We start from the raw sequence: 19,449 nt of genomic DNA, 5'->3' as shown, positions 1-19,449 counted from the left end.
GCTAAACTCCCACTCAAAAAGTACATATCTCTAGTCATTTGAGTGGTTCATGATCCAATTCCACTAGCTCAAGTCCGATCATCACGTGAGTTGAGAATAGTTTAAGTGGTAAGCATCCCTATGCTAATCATATCAACTATATGATTCATGATCGACCTTTCGGTCTCATGTGTTCCGAGGCCATGTTTGCACATGCTAGGCTCGTCAAGCTTAACCCGAGTGTTCCGCGTGTGCAACTGTTTTGCACCCATTGTATGTGAACGTTGAGTCTATCACACCCGATCATCACGTGGTGTCTCGAAACGACGAACTGTAGCAACGGTGCACAGTCGGGGAGAACACAATTTCGTCTTGAAATTTTAGTGAGAGATCACCTCATAATGCTACCATCGTTCTAAGCAAAATAAGGTGCATAAAAGGATTAACATCACATGCAATTCATAAGTGACATGATATGGCCATCATCACGTGCTTTCTTGATCTCCATCACCAAAGCACCGGCACGATCTTCTGTCACCGGCGCCACACCATGATATCCATCAACGTGTCGTCATCGGGGTTGTCGTGCTACTCATGCTATTACTACTAAAGCTACATCCTAGCAATATAGTAAACACATCTGCAAGCACAAACATTAGTTTAAAGACAACCCTATGGCTCCTCCGGTTTCCGTACCATCGACGTGCAAGTCGATATTAACTATTACAACATGATCATCTCATACATCCAATATATCACATCACATCGTCGGCCATATCACATCACAAGCATACCCTGCAAAAACAAGTTAGACGTCCTCTAATTGTTGTTGCATGTTTTACGTGGTGACCATGGGTATCTAGTAATATCGCATCTTACTTACGCAAACACCACAACAGAGATGTATGAATTGCTATTTAACCTCATCCAAGGACCTCCTCGGTCAAATCCGATTCAACTAAAGTTGGAGAAACCGACACTCGCCAGTCATCTTTGAGAAACGGGGTTGCTCGTAGCGGTGAAACCAGTCTCTCGTAAGCGTACGAGTAATGTCGGTCTGAGCCGCTTCGATCTAACAATACCACGGAATCAAGAAAAGACTAAGGAGGGCAGCAAATCGCACATCACCGCCCACAAAAACTTTTGTGTTCTACTTGAGATGACATCTACGCATGAACCTAGCTCATGATGCCACTGTTGGGGAAGGTCGCATGGGAAACAAAAAATTTCCTACGCGCACGAAGACCTATCATGGTGATGTCCATCTACGAGGGGGATTTCAGATCTACGTACCCTTGTAGATCGCACAGCAGGAAGCGTTAATAAACGCAGTTGATGTAGTGGAACGTCCTCACGTCCCTCGATCCGCCCCGCGAACCATCCCATGAACCGTCCCGCGATCCGTCGCATGATCCGCTCCGATCTAGTGCCGAACGGACGGCACCTCTGCGTTCAGCACACGTACGGCTCGATGATGATCTCTGCCTTCTTGATCCAGCAAGAGAGACGGAGAGGTAGATGAGTTCTCCGGCAGCGTGACGGCGCTCCGGAGGTTGGTGGCGATCTTATTTCAGCAGGGCTCAGCGCGGGCTCCGCGGAAACGCGATCTAGAGGAAAAACCGTGGAGGTATGTGGTCGGGCTGCCGTGGCAAAGTTGTCCCAAATCAGCCCTAATACCTCAGTATATATAGGAGGGAGGGGAGGGGCCTTGCCTTGAGGCTCAAGGAACCCCAAGGGGTTCGGCCGAAGGGGGGGAGGAGGAATCCTCCTCCAATCCTAGTCCAACTAGGATTGGAAGGTTGAGTCCTTCCCTTCCTTCCCACTTCCCCTTTTTTTCTCTTTGATTTTTCTTCTCTCCTGCGCAGGGGCCTTCTTGGGTTTGACCACCAGCCCACTAAGGGATGGTGCGGCACCCCTAAGGCCTAGGGGCTTCCCCGAGGTGGGTTGCCCCCCGGTGAACACCCGGAACCCATTCGTCACTCCCGGTACATTCCCGGTAATGCCGAAAACTTTCCGGTAATCAAATGAGGTCATCCTATATATCAATCTTCGTCTCCGGACCATTCCGGAAACCCTCGTGAAATCCGTGATCTCATCCGGGACTCTGAAGAACATTCGGTAACCAACCATATAACTCAAATACGCATAAAACAACGCCGAACCTTAAGTGTGCAGACCCTGCGGGTTCGAGAACTATGTAGACATGACCCGAGGGACTCGTCGGTCAATATCCAATAGGGGGACCTGGATGCCCATATTGGATCCTACATATTCTACGAAGAACTTATCGTTTGAACTCAGTGCCAAGGATTCATATAATCCCGTATGTCATTCCCTTTGTCCTTCGGTATGTTACTTGCCCGAGATTCGATCGTTAGTATCCGCATACCTATTTCAATCTCATTTACCGGCAAGTCTCTTTACTCGTTCCGTAATACGAGATCCCGTGGCTTACACTAAGTCACATTGCTTGCAAGGCTTGTGTGTGATGTTGTATTACCGAGTGGGCCCAGAGATACCTCTCCGTCACACGGAGTGACAAATCCCAGTCTAGATCCATACTAACTCAACGGACACCTTCGGAGATACCTGTAGAGCATCTTTATACACTAGTGGAAAACGGGCCTTTGGCCGGGACCCTTTAGTCCCGGCCTGCCTCTGGGCCGGGACTAAAGGCCCGGCCACGTCGCCCCAATTCTCAATGCCTCCCTCGAGGCTTTAGTCCCGGCCCGTAAGGAGCCTTTAGTCCCGGTTCGTGTCCCAAACCGGGACTAAAGGGCTACACGGTGGGTAGCCCGCATGTGCGCCACCTTTAGTCCCGGTTTGTGTCTCAAACCGGGACTAAAGTCCTCTGCCTATATATAGCATGCGGTGAAGCAAAGAAGCTTGTCTGCCCTCTAGGATTAGACGTGCAGAAGATACATGCATGCCCTAATGACTGCATCCTCTACCACGGTGAGAAGTACGAGAATATGGATAAATGCCCGGTATGCACTGCATTGCGCTATAAGATCAGAAAAGATGACCCTGGTGATATTGAGGGCGAGCCACCCAGGAAGAGGGTTCCTGCCAAGGTGATGTGGTATGCTCCTATAATACCACGGTTGAAACGTCTGTTCAGAAATAAAGATCATGCGAAGTTGTTGCGATGGCACATGGAAGATCGTATGAAAGACGATAAGTTGAGGCACACCGCTGATGGTCGGCAGTGGAGAAAAATCGAGAGAGAGTTCCCGAGATTTGCAACTGACGCAAGGAACTTATGGTTAGGTCTGAGCACAGATGGCATGAATCCTTTTGGGGAGCAGAGTTGCAGTCACAGCACCTGGCCCGTTACTCTATGTATCTACAACCTTCCTTCTTGGTTGTGCATGAAGCGGAAGTTCATTATGATGCCAGTGCTTTACAAGGTCCAAAGCAACCCGGCAACGATATTGATGTGTACCTAAGGCCATTAGTTGATGAACTTTTACAGCTGTGGGCCGAACCAGGTGTACGTGTGTGGGACGAGCACAAACAAGAGGAATTTGACCTTTGAGCGTTGCTTTTCGTAACCATCAATGATTGGCCTGCTCTTAGTAACATTTTAGGACAGTCAAACAAGGGATACAATGCATGCACGCACTGTTTGGATCAGACAGAAAGTATATATCTGGACAAATGTAGGAAGAATGTGTACCCGTACAATCGTCGTTTTCTTCCGCCCAAGCATCCCTTAAAGAAAAAAGGCAAGCATTTCAATGGCAAGGCAGAACCCCGGGGGAAGCCTGTCATCCGTACTCGTGCTGAAGTATTTGATATGGTCAAAGATTTAAAAGTAATCATTGGAAAGGGTCCTGGCAGCCAACCTGTTCCTAACGGCCCTGATAAGCACGTACCCATGTGGAAGAACAAATCTATATTTTGGGAGCTACCCTACTGGGAAGTCCATGAGGTCCGCTCGGCAATCGACGTGATGCACCTGACGAAGAATCTCTGCGTGAATATTCTAGGCTTCCTGGGCTTGTATGGGAAGTAAAAAAGATACACCGGAAGCACGGGAGGACCAGGAACGTCATAAAGGAAGAGATGGCATGCTTCGAGGGCAGTTTCAAGGGCTTGCCAGCTACGCTCTTACTAAGGAAGAGAAGGAAATCTTCTTGGAAGTCCTTTTCAGTATCAAGGTCCCGACTAGCTTCTCGTCGAATATAAAGGGAATCGTAAATATGAAAGACAAAAATTTCCAAAACCTAAAGTCTCATGACTGCCACGTGCTTATGACGCAATTGCTTCCGGTTGCATTGAGCGGAATCCTACAGGAAAATGTTCGCCTGGCAATTGTGAAGGTATGTGCATTCCTCAATGCAATTTCTCAGAAGGTAATCGATCGAGAAAGTCTATCAGGGTTACAGATTGATGTGGTCCAATGTCTAGTCAGCTTTGAGTTGTTGTTCCCGCCATCCTTCTTCAATATAATGACACACCTCCTAGTTCACCTAGTCGAAGAGATTAGAATTCTCGGTCCTGTGTTTCTACACAATATGTTCCCCTTCGAGAGGTTCATGGGAGTCTTAAAGAAATATGTTTGTAACCGTGCTAGGCCAGAAGGAAGCATCTCCAAGGGCTATGGAACAGAGGAGGTAATTGAGTTTTGTGTGGACTTTCTTCCTGACCTTAAGCCGATTGGTGTTCCTGAATCTCGGTATGAGGGTAGGCTGACAGGAAAAGGCACACTAGGAAGGAAAGCAAAAGTATGTATGGACGGGCATTCTTTCTCTCAAGCACACTACACAGTTCTACACAATTCCACCGTGGTGGCTCCGTATATCGTGAGACACAAGAATATTCTACGCTCCGAAAACCCGGGGAAGGCTGACTCTTGGATTAAAGGGGAACACGAGAAGACCTTCGGTAGTTGGTTGCAGACACATCTCATGAATGACGACACCGTTGGAGATGAGTTGTACTGTTTGGCCAGGCCACCATCTTCGACTATATGTACTTTCCAAGGGTATGATATAAATGGGAATACATTTTACACGGTTGCCCAAGATAAAAAGAGCACCAACCAAAATAGTGGTGTCCGCTTTGATGCAACAACGAGAATGGGCACTGTTTGGAAATATATTACGGGTACATAGAGGAGATATGGGAACTTGACTATGGACCTACTTTTAAGATCCCTTTGTTTTGGTGCAAATTGGTGAAGCTGACACGAGGCGGGGTAGTTGTAGACAAAAAGTACGGCATGACAACAGTGGATCTCAACAATCTTGCGTACATGGACGAACCATTTGTCCTAGCCAATGATGTCGCTCAGGTTTTCTATGTGAAGGACATGTCTACAAAAACGAGAAAAATAAATCGGCAAAAGAAGATATCGTCCGATGAGCCAAAACGCCACATAGTTCTTTCAGGGAAAAGAAACATCGTGGGAGTAGATAACAAGACATACATGTCAGAAGATTATAATAAGTTTGATAAAATTCCGCCCTTCAAAGTGAAAACTGACCCAAGCATCCTACTAAATGATGAATATTCTCCATGGCTACGACCCAGAAGAAAACAGAAATAATAGATAGGAATATTGGTGCAATAATGCAATAATGTATTAAACCTTTTATGTAATGCATGTATGGAATGTACTAAATTTCAAACACTTTTCATTTTCATAGTATCCATGTAAGAGATGAGTTCTCGTTCGAAACACTGATACTTCGAGAGAGATTGTCCGTTTTGTACACGAAGTGCATCCAGTTTTTGTCGTAGCCCTCTCAACTTTTTAACACATGCTATGTGGGTGAAATGATGATAGCATGCCAACTTTCAACATTTTCAGAGTTCATTTGTAGTGCTTTTCAATTTCAGGGTCAACTAGCTCAAAAAAAAAGTAAATGCACGAAATATACCAAATGAAGTCAGAAATTGTTGAAATTTTGTGATGTGCCTTTGAATGGTGCATTTTGAACACACAAAAAGTATGGAGTTCAAATAAGTTTAAAAAAAATGAAATCCCTTTGTAAGAGATGAGTTCTCGTTCGAAACCATGATACTTCGAGAGAGATTGTCCGTTTTGTACACGAAGTGCATCCAGTTTTTGTCGTAGCCCTCTCAACTTTTTAACACATGCTATTTGGGTGAAATGATGATAGCATGCCAACTTTCAAAATTTTCAGAGTTCATTTGTAGTGCTTTTCAATTTCAGGGTCAACTAGCTCAAAAAAAGTAAATGCACGAAATATACCAAATGAAGTTAGAAATTGTTGAAATTTTGTGATGTGCCTTTGAATGGTGCATTTTGAACACACAAAAATTATGGAGTTCAAAAAAATGAAATCCCTTTGTAAGAGATGAGTTCTCGTTCGAAACCCTGATACTTCGAGAGAGATTGTCCGTTTTGTACACGAAGTGCATCCAGTTTTTGTCGGAGCCCTCTCAACATTTTAACACATGCTATGTGGGTGAAATTATGATAGCATGCCAACTTTCAACATTTTTAGAGTTCATTTGTAGTGCTTTTCAATTTCAGGGTCAACTAGCTCAAAAAAATGAGTAAATGCACGAAATATACCAAATGAAGTCAGAAATTGTTGAAATTTTGTGATGTGCCTTTGAATGGTGCATTTTGAACACACAAAAAGTATGGAGTTCAAATAAGTTCAAAAAAATGAAATCCCTTTGTAAGAGATGAGTTCTCGTTCGAAACCCTCATACTTCGAGAGAGATTGTCCGTTTTGTACACGAAGTGCATCCAGTATTTGTCGTAGCCCTCTCAACTTTTTAACACATGCTATGTGGGTGAAATGATGATAGCATGCCAACTTTCAACATTTTCAGAGTTCATTTGTAGTGCTTTTCAATTTCAGGGTCAACTAGCTCAAAAAAATAAGTAAATGCATGAAATATATCAAATGAAGTCAGAAATTGTTGAAATTTTGTGATGTGCCTTTGAATGGTGCATTTTGAACACACAAAAAGTATGGAGTTCAAAAAACCATATTATGAAATTAAATATTATCATTGGCGATTCATCTCTATTATGAAATTAAATATATCAAAAAACCATTGCAGAACATATGACCAAATTAATACAAGTGCGTCATCATATTAAAGCCAAAGAACAGTAGTGATCAAATGTCATTATTGCAAAAAATAAATACATAAAGTTCTCACATAAAACAACATTCAACTACGTAAAACATTTAAATGCAACAACAAACGCAATCAAAATCGTAACTAAGGTAACAATTGACCCAACAGCATAATGATACCAAGCCTCTTTATCAATGGCATATTTTCTAATATTCCTAATCTTCAAGCGCATTTCATCCATCTTCAAGCGCATTGCATCCATCTTCAACCGCATCGCATCGATCTTCATCTTGTGATCATCGATGACATCGGCGACATGCAACTCCAGTTTCATATTCTTATCCTCAATTACTTTCAATTTTTTCTTCAAGTATTTGTTTTCTTTTTGAACCAAATTTAACTTCTCGACAAGAATTTGTATGTGGGTTGGAATTTCCGGTTCACATACCTCCTAGATTAAAAAAATATATGTCACGTTGGTCGTCATAATTTACATAAACACTAAATAAAACAAATAGTTATAAAAGATCATTTATACCACATCCGAATCATAGACAGGACGAGGGCCGACGGAGGCGGATACCAAAACCATTGCACTATATAATAACAAAAAATAATGAAAGTGAGTAATTTATACAAGTATGTATCTAAATCATACAAGTAAGATTTTTTTTTCTTTTAAAAAGAAGATAAGAACAAGAGGCTCACCACGGTGGTGCTCGCGACGAGATCGGCACGGGGCGATCGACAATGGTGAGGACAGGCACGAGACGACACCCTACGCATGTGCAGACTCTAAGAAGTTAATTTGAGCATTTGAAATGAGCTACACTAGCAGTGACAAATGAAAGGATGAAGTAGCTAACCTTTTAAAACACTTGTGCAGTTGGTGCACGGCCAAACCTAGACAAATATTAAGGAAAATGAAGCTTGGAGGTCGAGCTTGGAGAGGAGAAAGCTTAAGTAGAGTGGCTCGGGCATTTCATCTAACACGTCATGTGCATGAACTGGAGTGGCAAGATCATGGCATGGTCACACTTCAACAACCAAAAAACAGGGGATATGGTGGACAGGGGCGAGGGTTTATATAGGCAACACTATAGTCCCAGTTGGAGCGCCGCGCCGGGACTAAAGGCCCCTGCTCCCCGCCTTCTGGTCTGCTGAAAAAGGGCCTTTAGTCCCGAGTCGTGGCTCCACCCGGGACTAAAGACCCCCTTTAGTCCCGGTTCTTGCCACGCCCCGGGACTAAAGGCCCCTGCTTCCCGCCTTCTGGTCTGCCGAAAAAGGCCTTTAGTCCCAGGTCGTGGCAAGAACCGGGACTAAAGGGGGTCTTTAGTCCCGGGTGGACGCACGAACCGGGACTAAAGATCCACCTGTATAAGCGGGAGTTAGAAAATTTCAAACCCAAAACGTCCATTTCTCTTCTTCTTCCTCTTGTTCTCCTGCCCGGCGCGGCACAACAACGAACTCGACGACGCCGTCAGGCTGCCCGCCGTCCTGCTCGCCGCCGCCTGCCGTCCTGCTCGCCACCGCCGTCCTCCTCGCCGCGCGCCGTCCTCCTCGCCGCGTGCCGTCGACACCTCCGGCCGGTAAGCCCCCAGCCCCCTCCTCCCCAACACTCCGGCCAGTAGAAGAAAAGAAGAAAAAGGAGAAGAAAATAAGAAAAAGGAGAAGAAAGGAAGAAAAAGGAGAAGAAAGGAAGAAAAAGGGAAGGAGAAGAAAAGAAGAAAAAGGAGAAGAAAAGAAGAAAAAGGGAAGAAAGGAAGAAAAAGGAGAAGAAAGGAAGAAAAAGGAGAAGAAAGGAAGAAAAAGGGAAGGAGAAGAAAAGAAGAAAAAGGAGAAGAAAAGAAGAAAAAGGAGAAGAAAAGAAGAAAAGGGGAAGAAAGGAAGAAAAAGGAGAAGAAAGGAAGAAAAAGGGAAGAAAAGAAGAAAAAGATTTTTTTTGTCATTTAATTCCTATTGTTATTAGGTTTGTGCTAGATTATTAGGGTTAGTAATATGTAGAATTAGGAAAAAGGAAAATAAGAAGAGGAGGAGAAGAAAAGAAGAAAAAGGAGAATAAGAAGAGGAGGAGAGGAGAAGAAGAGGAAAAATAGAAGAAGAGGAGAAGTAGAAGAAGAGAAAAAAATAGAAGAGGAGGAGAGGAGAAGTAGAAGAAGAGAAGAGGAGAAGTAGTAGAAGAAGAGGAGAAGTATAAGTATAAGAAGAAGTAGAAGAAGAGGAAAAATTAGTTTAGGGTTACAAGAAGAAGAAATATTTTTTGTCATTTAATTTTGCTATTGTATAGTGTATATGCTTAAGTGTTAATAGTGTTTCTTAGATTATTGCTTAATTTTGCTATTGTATATGCTTAAGTGTTAATAGTTTAATTTTGCTATTGTATATGCTTAAGTGTTAATAGTTTATTTTTAGCAAGAAAATTAATAGAACTAGTTTAATTTTGCTATTATACATGCTTAAGTGTCCGAGACTGGGCTCCGCCCGGCTGGTATTTCATTAGGTTCTAGTCAAGACCCGGGACTAAAGGTCCTCCTATATAAAACGACACTTCGAAGTTTCCAACCCCTCTTATATAGTTTGTTAGTTTATTAGTTAATCAAATGTCCGTTTTTTGCAGAACTATGGATCCACACATCAGGAACCTCGAAGAGGAAGAACTTCTCGAAGATATAATCAAAGACGGCCCCGACGTTGAACCAGCTAAATCTCCGTCGTCATATCTAAACGCCTCCGGATATGGAATGGAAGTCGAGCGACACGAAGATGAAGCCGATGGGGCAGGAGATAGGTCCAATGACGGAGAAGGTGATAGCTCAATTGATGGAGAAGCCGGTGGAGAAGCCGGTGAAGAAATAATAAAGTCCGGCGAGGTATACATATGAAGTTCGACAATCACTCGTAATATGTGAAAAATATTGGAGATAGCTCTATATTGTATACATATACATTCATTTGACGAATGTTTCTCCCTCTTAGGCCTCCACATCGAGCAAAGCTACGAAACGAGGCCCGACTAGAAAGTTAGATGCACGGACGCATTACACCTTTGAGGTGATATTGCCTACGGGCGAACCCAAGCTTCCTAAGAATGCTGCTGACACATTCAAGAAGCAATGCGGAGTTCTCGTTAGGGATCACGTCCCGATCAGCGTTCGGGAGTGGAACAAGCGCAAAGGGGCAGCCGATAGTGACTATGTCGCCGAAAGGTACAAAGATAATCTTTGGAATGATCGCATGTCACATTTCAACCTGCCAGAATGTGAGAATGAAGACGCCACAGACAAACTGAGGGCCAAAGTCAAGCAGTGGACTCTAAAGAAGATGGCCGAACTGTTTCGTAGCTGGAAGAAGAAGCTATGGAAAAACTATCTGAAGACAAAGAAAGTGCCAGTATTCGAGGGGTATCTAGCCAAGCAGGCGAATCACTGGAAGGCATTTCAAGAGTACAAGGAGTCAGAAGATGCCCAGGCATTATCAGAAAAGAACAAGATAAATGCCGACAAGAAGAAATATCACCACAAGCTGGGGCCAGGGGGCTATGAGACTGCCATCCCAAAGTGGGATAAGAAAGAGCAAGATCTGCTAGATAAAGGCATCATACCTGAACCACTCCGTGATAAGAAAGAGCAAGATCTGCTAGATAAAGCCCTCCACATGACGTCGGCCAGCACAACACGAGTCCATCTCGATCACCGCCGCCGGACTTGGGTCGTCCGTCTCCGCCGCCGCCCGCTCCGGATACTAAGCGGGAGCGTGCCACCAAGGACGCTCCGCCGACGATTCCTAAGCGACGGAGCCCCCCAAAGCGCAAACGGTCGCCCCTCCCAAAGGTACGTCATGCTAATCTTCCTATCAGACCTTATGATCGTACCCCCGAGGAAAACGCCAGGATAGCAAAGGAACATCATGGTGCGCAGATGAAAAAGAAGGAACCCGAGCCCTGCCAGGAATACACCGAGAAGCAAATAGCATTTGCAAAATACTTCACGACCCTTCCATCACAGTATGACTTACACCATAAGCCTGATGACTATACACGCACATTGCAGAAGGAAGTGAAAAAGAGCAGATCACCTCCAAGCCCTCCACATGACGTCGGCCAGCACAACACGAGTCCATCTCGATCACCGCCGCCGGACTTGGGTCGTTCGTCTCCACCGCCGCCCGCTCCGGATACTAAGCGCGAGCGTGCCACCAAGAACGCTCCGCCGACGATTCCTAAGCGACGGAGCCCCCAAAGCGCAAACGGTCGCCCCTCCCAAAGGTACGTCATGCTAATCTTCCTATCAGACCTTATGATCGTACCCCCGAGGAAAACGCCAGGATAGCAAAGGAACATCATGATGCGCAGATGAAAAAGAAGGAACCCGAGCCCCGCCCGGAATACACCGAGAAGCAAATAGCATTTGCAAAATACTTTACGACCCTTCCATCACAGTATGACTTACACCATAAGCCTGATGACTATATATACACGCACATTGCAGAAGGAAGTGAAAAAGAGCAGATCACGTGCAAGTGCAAGTGGGAGCAAATCAAGTTCAACTACAAGCAAGAAAAAATCAGACGTTCCTCAGCTTGGACAACAGGCCAAACAGTCGATCCCACCCCTCAAGGTGTTAACCGAGAATGTTCCCCCTCCGGTGTAGGGGCTAGCTTTTGAAATAGCAAAGGAGTTGGCGGCTGAATGTGGTGTCTCGGTTGAAGATTTGCTGGCTTCCCAAGACGACAGGATACCCAAGGCTGTGGTAGCCCCGAAGCCACAGTTTGTCATGGGTGAGCCTTTGGTCAGCAAAGATGATCTCCCAACAAATATGTGTTACTTGCATCAATGGTACTTAAGTGAATCAAAGAATGGGAGAACAATGATCGTGCTGAGTGTCCCACGGGAGTACTACGGCCGCCCCGAAGAAATCCATATCGACTTTGATGAACTCTTCCAGATGTACAATGGCGACGCCCTCGACAAATCGCTTATGAGTTGCTATTGTCTGTAAGTTTTTCAATTCGTTGTCTACATATAACTTGTTTAGTTATTTCAATTCATTGTCTATATATAACTTGTACTCTATTATGCAGAATGAAGATTCTGGATTGTAAAAGTAAGAGCATCCTAAATATTGGGTTTATTGACCCAGATAAAATACATATAGCGACGCTAACTGATTATCCCAAGGAGACGGTGGAAAACCTTCTAAGGTTTCTAACAGATCAAAAAATTTGTGACCACATACTGTTTCCATACAACTTCAGGTGAGGGTCTTTACTCTGTTGTGTCCATTCACTTATAAGTGTAATTGATAAGTTACTGACATACACACACACACACACACACACACACACACACATATATATATATATATATATATATATATACATGTGCAACTTCCATTGGATTCTGTTGGACATTCAAATTGATAAGGGAAGAGTTGATGCCTTCGACCCATTATCAAAACCCTTGGAACAGTTCCAAAGCCTGCAGGACATGCTCCAAGGGTAATTTCAATCATTCTTGGGCTCTATCGGTCTCTTTCGATGATTTTCTGATATATCAATTAATGAAAAACTTAGCAAATCATTATCCTTGTCGGGCAGGTTTGGAAGCGGTTCAAGTGCGTGACTCCCGGTAACTTTCCTGAGCAGCTGACCTTTAGGGCGGCTCAGGTAAGTAGTAGAATGATATACTTCTATTTTCAATACATTTATGATGCTAGATTATTATTTTGATTATATATATTCTATTCTCGTAAAGTGCGACCAACAGCCACGGGGAACGCATCTATGCGGATACTATGTTTGCGAGACCATTCGCACGTTTACCTCTGAGCACAAGGATCACAGATTCGACGTAAGCAATGAACATTCACACCTCTATTTTTACCCGTCATTCTTTGTTATCATGATTGATATTCATATTCATCTCCTCTTCTTATATAGCACACGACCATGACGACGAAGGTCCTACCAGAGCAACGCGCGATTGCTGTTGCAGAGGAGCTTGCGACCTTTGTGAGGACGGAAGCTATAGATGACAAAGGACGATTTAGTGTAGCTAGGGGCCATTACTGATGTTCGTCCATGTAATCGAATAGACGGGCTCTAGTCCCGATAATTCAGATCTCCATATAATTGTATATATATGCTCGCTTGTAAGATAAGTTAATCTTATATATATATGCATAATTATTTCTATTTAAATTATATGAAAACTAATTCCCGAACACCAAACGAGGCATCACGTTAATCTCCCGAACACCTAAACCCTAAAACCCTAAAACCCAAAAATAATTTCATTCAAAAAAACCCCAAAAATAAGCAAAATCTGAAACTCTTTAGTCCCGGTCCGTGTAACGAACTGGGATTAAAGGGCCTGCCCCTGGGGCGCTACGAGGCGCCCACGTGGAGCACCTTTAGTCCTGGCTTGTAACAGGGTCGGGACTAAAGGTTAGGCCTTTAGTCCCGCCCCTTTAGTCCCGGTTGGTGAACCGGGACTAAAGCCCCTTACGGGCCGGGGCTAAAGGCCCCGCCCCCACTAGTGATAGTCACCCAGTTACGTTGTGACGTTTGATACACACAAAGCATTCCTCTGGTGTCAGTGAGTTATATGATCTCATGGTCATAGGAATAAATACTTGACACGCAGAAAACAGTAGCAACAAAATGACACGATCAACATGCTACGTCTATTAGTTTGGGTCTAGTCCATCACATGATTCACCAAATGATGTGATCCAGTTATCAAGCAACAACACCTTGTACATAGTCAGAAGACCCTGACTATCCTTGATCAACTGGCTAGCCAACTAGAGGCTTGCTAGGGACAATGTTTTGTCTATATATCCACACATGTATCTAAGTCTTCATTCAATACAATTATAGAATGGATAAGAAATGATTATCTTGATACAGGAATTATAATAATAACTTATTTATCATTACCTCTAGGGCATAATTCCAACATTGAGAGTGTAGAACTACTAAGGACAACAACTAAAGAGTACTCCTGCCAGAACAAAATTGGTATCAAGCTACCTGCGAAATTGCAAATGATAGGACAAGAGTGAAAGCAAAATGTGATGAAGACTGCATATGGTACTTGTGGGCATCATATGATAGCAGAACTAAGGCTTTCATGGTGAAGAGATATGGGCATCAGCACACATGAAGAAAGAAGTGCAAGATTAGGGCTTTCACATCAAAATTCCTAGCAATCAAATACCTAGAGAGCTTTAGGGTAGCCAAGGAAACCAAGCTAGTTCAAGCACTATAAGGCCAGGTGAGTTGGCACAGAAATTGGAGGCTATGAAGAATTAGAAAGATAGGGAAATAAAAGGAGAGTAAGAAGGCAATACTTGCATCTAGAAGAGAAGAGGAATTGAAGAGAGCTCAATTGATAGGAAGAAGGAAACATGAGGTTGATAGGTTCAACATAGCATAACCAGCTCGGCATACACACACATCATTACATGACATTGAACACAAATTAACCTACTAACTAACCAACAACACACACACACACGCACCATTACACCACTACATCATATCACCTACTAACTAACAACATTGCAACAAACCATCAACATCAACCCAAATGTAGCATCTTTACCAGAACAACAATGCAACATTTTTAACATCTTCAACATCATCCCCAAAACAAACCTCTTCACCACTTCAATTCCTTCACTTCTTCAACATCAACACAACAACAATAACACCTAGCAGCACCACATCAACAAACAACATCTTCATGAGCTTCGCCACCTCCCTCCCTAACATCATCAGTGCAATTGCTTGATGCCTAATCATCCCACAACTTGCATCCTTATTTACAAACTTGTTGGATCTGCTGGTGGGTGCGTTCATCTCCACCATTTCCCGTGCAGCAATTAGTTGCTCCCTTCGTTCCTCCGCCTCAACAATAGCATCCACAGCGGCATCTCCGATGAGGTAGTGTTTCTCAACAAGGTACTCAACATACTCCAACTCCCAGCGCCATAAATCGCAAGAAACATATCCCAAATTTGGGGTAGCAGAGGTCAAAAACTTGCATCTTTCCACCAAAATCGAAGACAAAGCATCCAAATGAAACCAAAGACAAACCATTGAAAATGAAGCACTAACCCCATGGGTGCGACATTTGTAGAAGATCCACCTGTCGTGCTTCTCAGTGGTCGAGACATACATGTGCACCTTCAGGGGCAACGCCATTGCCCTGCGTCGGACAACGACGGTGGAGGAGCTTGTGGCAGACATGAGCAGATCTTGCATGAAACAATGGTGGTGGCGGCGACGGCGACGATGACGAACATCGCGTGAGAGAGGAGCAGCGGGTTAGGGATTGAAGAGGGGAGCCGCGGGTTAGGGATTTGAGGATTGGGAATTCCTGCGATTTTACACTTAACCCGTCCATAAAAGATTGGCCTAATCGGAGCTGAGAACGTGACGGTCAACAAGTGTTCAAACGAGCATGTACGCACCGCATACATGCAACAATGACCGTATTTTCACGTCACATCATATGTGGTATCCCTAACCCATCAGGATTCAAATCACGGTGCTTGCATTATTCCTAAATTTATTTTTGAATTTCCGATGATACGCTTTTAGTGGGAAGATACGTTCTCATCGACGACGAGGCGCCTACGTTGATTTTGTAAATCTCAAGATTATATGTCGGCTCATTCTTTTGAAGGTGCTCATAGAAACAGGATGTGCGTGTGTGCGTTGATAGGGATGAATTTATGCACATGTATATGAGCGGTTGCATCTGCAGTGTATTAGAAAAAACAGCCGTAATTCAAAATTAGATGAATGCATCGTGCTTGCATCTCAACTCCAATGATCGCAGGTGTATTTATCTCAAATAAAATATTAGTCCAGATCGAAGTAGATAAAATAATTTGCTTTCATTGAGAGTTGAACTCAAGACCTCCCGCTTACTAAACGGGTGCTCTAACCAACTGAGCTATGAAAGCAACTATTTGCGCCTTTGAATAAAGTGTACTACTCCTCAACAGCCCTAGCAAACGGGTTGGAAATAGAAACCAACTGTAACACAGTTGGAGTCATCACGCAGAAATCTCCAGCCAGCCCCACGCAGACGCCAGCAATGAAACTGCGGTCTCCACGTCATACACACGCACGCACACTAGTACTGCTGGAATATTTGACGGCCCCCAAAGCCACCAAATAAAGATGAAACAGAAGAGCTTGCCCAAGCCCAGCATCGACTGATCTTTCCTTCTTCCATCGTCGAGGCCACGACCAGTGAAGACAGCAGGGCACAGGGACAGAGGGAAAGGGACAGGTAAACGTGGCTCCGCACCCATTTTCATCCTTCCCGAGTGATGATGAAACAGTGGAGGGTGGCTACAAGATGCCAAGATCCACCACCATAGATCCGGGGACGGCCGGGACCCCGAGCAACCAACCAAACCAACCAGCCACTGTCAGAGACTGTAACCCCAGTCCCAACCACAGCACAACATCGCCGTCCGCCGGAGTAGAAGAGAGGCGATCGGTCGATCGATACAAGGTCAAAGGCGACACGAGCACTGTGCGCCGAGGAGGAACAGTCTCTCGATCCCCTCCCCTAGACTGGAAACCTAGAACTAGAATGACTGTGCGCCGCACGTCCAGATATTCGTGCTCGTTTGCCTGCATGTTGCTTCCCTGAATACATGGGCGGCTCTGTTCCAGTGGCCACCCTACGCTTTGACCACCACCACCACCACCCCTATCCTAGCCCAGCTAGGGGCGCATGCAGCTCGTCTTTACCTACCACACCAACACCAGCACAGCACGGTGCTATTTTTGCACCGTTCGGTGGAGCCGACGAGCCGGTGCAACCGTTACTTGTTTTGTACTAGATCGACACGCTTGGCTTGGCTTGCTGGATCAAAAAGTTGGCCAAGATCATTTCGTTGGGATGCATCATGCATGGCGCGGCGCCATGCACAATCATTCCTCCCGATCGATCCGTACGCATCTCTGGTCCAGCCAGCGTCGCGCTAAAGCGAGCGAGGAGTGTGCCGTGTGCGTGTCGAATAATTGAGCCGAGCGTGCCCACTGTCCAAAGAGGAACGCGCCCATCCTATTGCCATATATGTGCAAGTGCCAAGCGCAACCACGGCGTGCTGCACGGCACGTTACATTCCGGGAAGGATTTACCCTGCCATTTTCGCCTTCGTCTGTTGGATGTTTCACCAGTCCGGGCAAAACGTGCATCATTTCGCCGTCGCTGCCCCCCTTTTCCCTCTCCCCTAGCAGACACCGGAATCCTGCTCGCTGTAGGATTTCCTGTTCTCCGATGCAGGGAAGCTTCCTTTTCTGTTGCGATTTGGAAGGTTTCGATCGATCACGGACGCCCATTCCGCCATGTTTGTGCTGATCCTACTGCTGCTGCTTCGTTTCATTCATGGTGACAGGGACTGGATAGACCCCTCCCTCGCCATGATATTCTGTTCCATTCCGGGGCAAGTGAGCGGCTGATCCTACTGCTGCTTCGTTTCATTCATTCGCTCGGGCTCCTTCCTTGTCCATGTCGAGCCACGCGGCAACGCACAGTGCCGTAGCAATCCGGCATCGCGATTTGCGTCCGCACCCAACTAATTGGGAAAAGGACGTGACTTAACCGGATTATTAAAGTCATCAATCAGTGTCATGAAATCTTCCAACTCGAGTGATTATGAAAAAAGGTTTGCAGCAAGGTGAAGAAGTAAACTAGGATCAATTGTTGGTTGATGATGCTTGGCCAAGTCGGGTTGCCAAAATTCACGTTCGGTAAACGGAAAGGGGGAGCTACTCCCATCCCATGTCATTCATAAGCGTAGGTAGGTGGCCCGACCGACCAAGGGACCAGGATCCATGCATGCACCGGTGCGAGTGAGATCGAATCAACCACACCACGGTGCACGGTCCCGGCACCACGCTCGCCATACCACCTATTTATATCCACGTTCCTCTCGCCCCTCTTCTATGTGGCGGCAGCTCGCGCATCACATCGCATCACATTCTGATTTCTGAATCTCCGGCAGCAGCTTCGCCTTGCTGATCCGGTGGTCAGATGGAGGAGGAGGAAGCTTCGGCGGAGCTGATCAGCCCCAGGATCTCCTTCTCGCACGACCTCGCCGCCTTCGCGGCCACCGCAGCGACGGCGCCGCCCGAGCCACGGCGGTCGGACGCGTCCCTCCTCATGTCGAGGCGGAGGCGGCGCCGCGCGCCCGAGCCGGAGTTCGACTTCGCCAACGCGGCGGCCGCCGACGTCGCGCCGGCAGACCGTCTGTTTGCCGACGGCAAGCTGCTCCCCGTGCCGCCCCTGCCGCCCACCGCCCCGCGCGCGCGCTGCGCCAAGCCACCCCAGGCCGGGGCGTGGCAGAGGGCGCCGCGGTCTTGGGCGTCCCCGTTCGCGCGCAGCAGCAGCGTCAACTCCGCCAGGACCGCGGCGGCGGCGTCAGGGAGGTTCACCTGCCCGGCGTTCCCGCTCATGCGGAGCCGGTCGACCGGCTCGGCGGCGGCCGCGGTCGGCGCCCACCAGCGGCCGCATTGCAAGAAAGTCGCTCCGACGACGACGACGACCGCACCTGCCACTGCCAGCAGCAACAACGGCGGCAACGGTGGTGCGAGGTCGGTTTACTACTACGGGTACGGGGGCGGAAGGAACGCAGGCGACGGCCATGGCGGCGGCGGGGTCCGGGTGAGCCCGGTGCTGAACGTGACGTCCATCGGCACGAGCGTGGTGAACATGCTGAGCCACCTGCTGTGCGACTGCGGCGACAAGGCCGCCAAGCAGCAGAGCAGGGGCTTCGGAGTGCGCTGCTGGGTAGCCAGATAGTAGCACAATTAGAAGGAGTACCACAAGTTAAGCGCACTCGTTAATCACTGATTGATTGATGGATTGATTGCCCACTTGTCGCCATGGTTGCTTGTAAGTAAGTAAGTAAGTAAGTAAGTAAGTAAGATCGGAAGATAAACCAAGCCATGTGAGTTGAGACCGATTGATGGGTTCAGAGATTGAGTGCGTCGTCTAGGTGACGGGACAGCGTATCAGTGCCCTTTTGGTTGTGTCGTTGGTTAGTGGCGAGGCATGGATAGAGCGGGGTTGATAGGGACGTGCATGTGCTGTTGTGGGGGAGGAAAGAAAGATGATTCATCCGCCATGAGAGACCGATGATCGAGTGCATGGGGACTCGGTGTCCCCGGCCGGGTTTCCTGCCGGGCTTGCTTGCCGTCGCAGCGTGTCTCTGTCTCTCGCACGGAGCGCACGGTTTTATTGGCTTGCAAGTAGTCTCATAATTTATCCTGCGTCAATCAAACACACTATGTCATGACCGTGTGTTTGCTTGGTGTGCAAAACTCAGTCCGGGCTCACCTAAGATCAAGTACAATAGTATAGTCAAC

The 19,449-nt window shown here is 46.3% G+C and overlaps 1 protein-coding gene and 1 non-coding gene across 2 annotated transcripts; one reads left to right on the top strand and one right to left on the bottom strand.

Moving 5' to 3' along the window:
• Window positions 1-15,951: 15,951 nt before the first annotated feature.
• On the bottom strand, window positions 15,952-16,025 carry TRNAT-AGU. The gene has a single exon. It is a non-coding gene; the product is annotated as a tRNA-Thr (tRNA).
• Window positions 16,026-17,881: 1,856 nt separating this feature from the next.
• Window positions 17,882-19,166, top strand: LOC123439261. Its single transcript, XM_045115997.1, has 2 exons — window positions 17,882-18,591; window positions 18,649-19,166. Exons 1-2 carry the CDS (start codon window positions 18,116-18,118, stop codon window positions 18,881-18,883), a joined length of 711 nt encoding a protein of 236 aa, XP_044971932.1. The 5' UTR covers window positions 17,882-18,115; the 3' UTR covers window positions 18,884-19,166.
• The last annotated feature ends 283 nt before the right edge of the window (window positions 19,167-19,449 follow it).

The sequence above is a fragment of the Hordeum vulgare genome, chromosome 3H (assembly GCF_904849725.1).
Source record: "Hordeum vulgare subsp. vulgare chromosome 3H, MorexV3_pseudomolecules_assembly, whole genome shotgun sequence".
Taxonomy (NCBI): Eukaryota; Viridiplantae; Streptophyta; class Magnoliopsida; order Poales; family Poaceae; genus Hordeum; species Hordeum vulgare.
This window is presented reverse-complemented; position numbering and strand designations above follow the sequence as displayed.